This window comes from Etheostoma spectabile, chromosome 5 (assembly GCF_008692095.1).
Source record: "Etheostoma spectabile isolate EspeVRDwgs_2016 chromosome 5, UIUC_Espe_1.0, whole genome shotgun sequence".
Taxonomy (NCBI): Eukaryota; Metazoa; Chordata; class Actinopteri; order Perciformes; family Percidae; genus Etheostoma; species Etheostoma spectabile.
In genome coordinates this window covers 12,470,671-12,475,412 of record NC_045737.1, presented here as the reverse complement: position 1 = coordinate 12,475,412, position 4,742 = coordinate 12,470,671, and the positions used below count along the sequence as shown (strand labels likewise).

Below are 4,742 nucleotides of genomic sequence, written 5' to 3'. Positions count from 1 at the left end.
TAAGTACAACCCTTTTGAACCATGCAACCCTTTTTTCCACCGTCAATCTAGCAAAAGTGGATTTGGACACGCCCTAAATGTACCGGCGCCATGCGTGTAACGCCGTGCGCTAAAATCGTTAAAGTAGAGCCCTTAGTGTTTCACTGGATCTCTCGGTGCAGTGCTGCTGTGCTTTAGAAGCATGTTTATAAAAGATCTACAAACCTTCATGGAGGTGAAGTTCCTCTGCCTGTCAAAGACAAACTCCATCTCCACGTATCCCTGACTTCCCAGCGAGTCGTTCCTCCAGCCCAGGTAGTTGTAGCCCGGCCACACGTGGTTCTGACGCGTCACAAGGAAGTCATCCAGGCCGATCACACCGTCCGTCAGCTGACCCAGCCCGCCAAACAGCCTCCTATTGGATGAAACAGCTGTCAGTCACAGAGAGCATGGAGACAGGTGTTGACCTCGAATGGGTACGGTTAGTATGTGGTTGTCGGACAGGGAAGTCTCGCGAGAGTTTTCGCAAATCTAGGGTTCCCATCTAGACAGGACCGTGATGAGTGTGTGTGACTCGCCTCTTCTCATGTACTCCATCGTACGTGGAGTCGTTGAGGCTGGCGATGGGATATCCAGGGGGCATCATGAGCTGGCCCTCTGGAGCGCTGTAGGAGATCAGACCGTCTGCAGGAAAGGGGGTGGGGGGGGGGTGGTTGACAGGTTCAAGAAATTAGAAATGCCTCTGCTACTACTTTGGTGTTTTAACCCTCCTGTAGACCTGTTTTTCAAAGTTTCTACAAATACTAAAAATGTGTTTCTTTTAACCAAATTGGCAAAAAAACAACAACACGGTTGGTTCATAAGACTATATATGTGTATATATATATATATATACACATATATATATATATACATATACACACACACACACACACACACACACACGTTTAAATGGTTTAAAAAACATTTCCTTACTGAACTCTGACAAAAGTCTTCCACGGATTTTAACTTAATTGTCAAAATATTTCCTAATTTCTGCTTTTTAACTTAAAAATTTGGTATAAAATCTTATAAATGAGGTTTATTGACCATGAATTTTGAAAAAGTTGTAAATGGTAAAACCTCTGTTAATAAGTTGGTTTAAGGGGTGTGTATATAGTGGCGGTAGCTGGGGCGAAAAGCATAGAAAACGTTGAATAAAGCAAGAAAAAATATATTAAAGTGTTTTCAGTTTTCACTCAGGAGGACAACACAAGGGTTAAAGTGTTAGTTCGGATTCACCAAAGTCACACGATAACACAAACAAACTAACAGTTCGAGGCAGCGATAGACCAGCAAATTCCATGTTCTGTGAGGTAAAATTGCCGTTTTTGTCAAAGGAGTCTGGTGGCTCTGAACAGTTTGACGGCAAGGTAAAGAGTTGAAAATATTACAAATAAAGTGTGTTCAAATAAACTGATATTTATTTCTTTAAGTCGTCAAAATGTATACAGCAAAGTATCACAATTTTCCCTGGCAATACGGTATCAATACACGGACCCCTCAGTATCAATCTTTCATTATGTAAATTGCACATGAGAACTTCTTTGGTACAAGAACTCATGATTATTATTACATGTATGACAGGTTCTCATGACAGTGTGAATTGAGAAAACCAAACAACAAAAACAACTTTTCTTTTGAGGACATAATTTGAAGTTGGGAAAAGGGTAATAAAACGCGATATATTGTAGAATAAAATCGGAATAACATATTGTGGCATATGTATCTTGATAATTTTGTATGATGGGGCCTCTGGTGATTCCGTAACGTTCAGCTGCTGCTGCCCCCCCCGTCTACAGCAGGACATTGCTTAGCTTCTGTGTCAGTACTCCTGCTTGCTCTTCCAAACTGGGAATGATTTCCATTTAATACTTAAAGCAGCAGAAATGCAGAACTGAGGTCACTTTAATAGTAGTTTTGTTTATCTTCCCTAATATTCAACATTGTTATTGCATTTCCTCACATCGTGCAGCCCTAACACTGACTATGGAGAAAAAGCTCATACAAACTCACTTTAAAAACCATCCCTTTATTGTTTTAAAGAGTTCATACCAATATTATTATTCATAATTTTGATAATATTTCTGCAGTGTTTGCTTGATGCAAGTTTTTGTTTTGCGAGTAAACTGTGTGATATAATCTGTACTAGGTTGCTGGGGTGATAGCAGTGTTATTGCACAACAGATTATAAATGGTCTCACAAACAATCCCTCTTGACTTTTAACGAGTGAGGAGGTTGCAGCGGGGTTTATTCGAGTCTAAGGAGGAGTAAACATTTCTGAGAAATCCACTGAATCAACAACCCGTAATGTCAGCAGAGCACACACACATTAACAGTGTGACTGTGACTGTGTGTGTGTGTTTATGTGTCCTACCCTCCCACGGACAGCCGTACAGCTCCACTCTCATGCAGACGGTGGTGGACAGTTTGGTGACTGGGATCAACCGGACGTAGCGGGTGATGATCGGAGGGTGCAGGTCGTTGATGACAGAGGTGTAGGCGTTTTTGTTGCCCTCCATCACCTGGAGACAAATATCACATGTATAACATCAATTGCCCTGAAGACCCGATGAGTTACTACAGTGCGGTCCTTACTGCAAAAACAGCAACATCTATCACCGGCATGAAAACATCCACGTACATTCAGTGTATATGCACACAGACAGACGGTGTGCAGATAGATGTGTCCCTGTGATCAGCAGGGCCTCGTGTATAGAGCCGCTTTGGTAGAGGAGATTACACTGTTATTCAAACATGCATTTTTCCATTTAAATGTGCTGTATTTACATCCGGATGGAAGTGGCGGGAAAAGTGACCCTGATGGCTCTGTTAATAAACGGATAGTTCAGATATTTTGAAGTGGTGTTGTATGAGGTAACCACAGTATCCATAGTCCATAGTGTATTATATCATCATAATCCATATCAGTGTGTAGAGCATACTCAATATTTACAATATTTCAGGGCTTTACCTTGATTACACGGGGGGAACTGAAGCTGTCATCTATGCTCTCTTCAAAGCCACCAGACTCCATTCACAAAAACGTTCATTTTACCTGATTTTACTTGATTGTCTAGTTTGTTTGTTGGTGTTGTTAGTTCCTAACACAGTTAAAACGCCAAAGTCACACATTTACACAAATAAACTAACAGATTGAAGCAGCGATAGACCAGAACCTTCTGTGTTCTGTAAGGCAAAATGGAGTCCAGCGGCAAAATGGAGTCCAGCGACTTTGACGAGAGCATAGATACTGGCTTCAGATCGACCCGTGTAAACTTAACCAAGGTCGTTTGACGGCAAGGTATAGCGGGGATAATATTCTAATATAGCGTACACTTAAACTGACATTGATTTTTCAGGGATCCTTTTTTTAGGTGTGGAAAAGTGGTAAAGTGTGCTGTGGTCTGACGATTCCACATTTCAAATTGTTTTTGGAAATGAAGTCCTCCAGGTCAAAGAGGAAAAGAACCATCCAGATAGTTATCAGCGCAATGTTCATAAAGCCAGCATCTGTGACGGTATAGGAGGGGTGTTACTGCCAATGGTGTGGGTAACTTGCACATCTGTGAAGGCACCATTAATGCTCAAAGGTACTTACAGGTTTTGGAGCAACATGTGCTACCATCCAAGCAACGTCTTTTTCAGAGACGTCCCTGCATATTTCAGCAAGACAATGCTAAGCCACATTCTGCACGTGTTACAACATCGTGGCTTCAAACTACTCCTTTAAGGTCTGAGTGTTTAAGAGTTGAGTTGCCAATGATCCTACTTCTGTGTGTTTCAATTTCAGGCTGTGAAGTCTGACAGCAGAAATATGTGGGGGTTCTGGGAAGTTCCTGTTTTAAAATGTGAGAGAGGAAAGTGTTTGAGTCCTGATTGTGTTGCTGTAGCTGTCAGGGACCTTAAAGGCCAACAGGAAGCTGGTGGGTAAGTGTCATTTCCTGTGATTCCAGCGTGAATGGCCAGACGCAGCTCAGAGGTCATTACTCTCCCTTCCTCTTTCTCCTATTCTTCCCTCCATCGCTCTGTTCTATCAGTCCGTCACACGTTTCCGCTCCACATTTTCTCCTATTCTTTCCTTCTTCCTGACTGATGTTTTGACTTTATTTCCCATCTCCCCCTGCCGGTCCCGACCCACAGTGCTTTGTGAAACATTTGTGTCACTCACCGTGTTGCCCAGCCGGTTCCTCCAGGACTTCCACAGCAGGCCGTCCCGGCTGTAGTTGAGGCGGTAAGCTCGGGCGAACTCGTTCCCGGAGTACCTGGCGTATCGTCCCTGAGTCCCGACCACCGTCAGGAAAATCAGCCTGCCCAGGTCCACCTGAAGAACACAGCAACAGCTTCCTGTCAACAACCCACATCTTCATCTACACATAACTACTATTATATTATTATTATGATTACAATGTATCTATTGTCAGAAGTATTTACAACTTTAAACTCACCAAGTCATAGTATATATTTTTTGAAATCCAGAAACATACAAAACATAAACAGATTTCCCTAACGTTAGTTATTTGTAGTCATTTAGGAGTTCTCAGTAAAATAATATGATAATAATTTGTTTTACTGTCACAACAGAACAAAGGAACATAAAAATATATTAAAGTTCTGATAAATGAAATTTATAAAAATACAAACTTGAGATATGAAACTTAAAGTCCTTGAACAAAAACCCATAAAAGGAATAGTCAGTGTTGCCAACAGGGACGTTGTAGAG

General features: G+C 41.7%; 1 protein-coding gene across 4 annotated transcripts in view; it reads right to left on the bottom strand.

Annotated features, from left to right (window-relative positions):
* ddr2l (discoidin domain receptor family, member 2, like) overlaps nt 1-4,742 on the bottom strand; it is a 29,324-nt gene that overhangs the window by 10,151 nt on the left and 14,431 nt on the right. For all 4 annotated transcript variants that reach the window (XM_032516928.1, XM_032516929.1, XM_032516927.1 and 1 more), the window contains 4 exons: nt 4,191-4,343; nt 2,397-2,544; nt 558-663; nt 205-394 (listed from right to left, as the gene is read on the bottom strand). In XM_032516928.1, the coding sequence (XP_032372819.1) occupies nt 205-394; nt 558-663; nt 2,397-2,544; nt 4,191-4,343 (597 nt within the window). The remainder of the gene's footprint in view (nt 1-204; nt 395-557; nt 664-2,396; nt 2,545-4,190; nt 4,344-4,742) is intronic.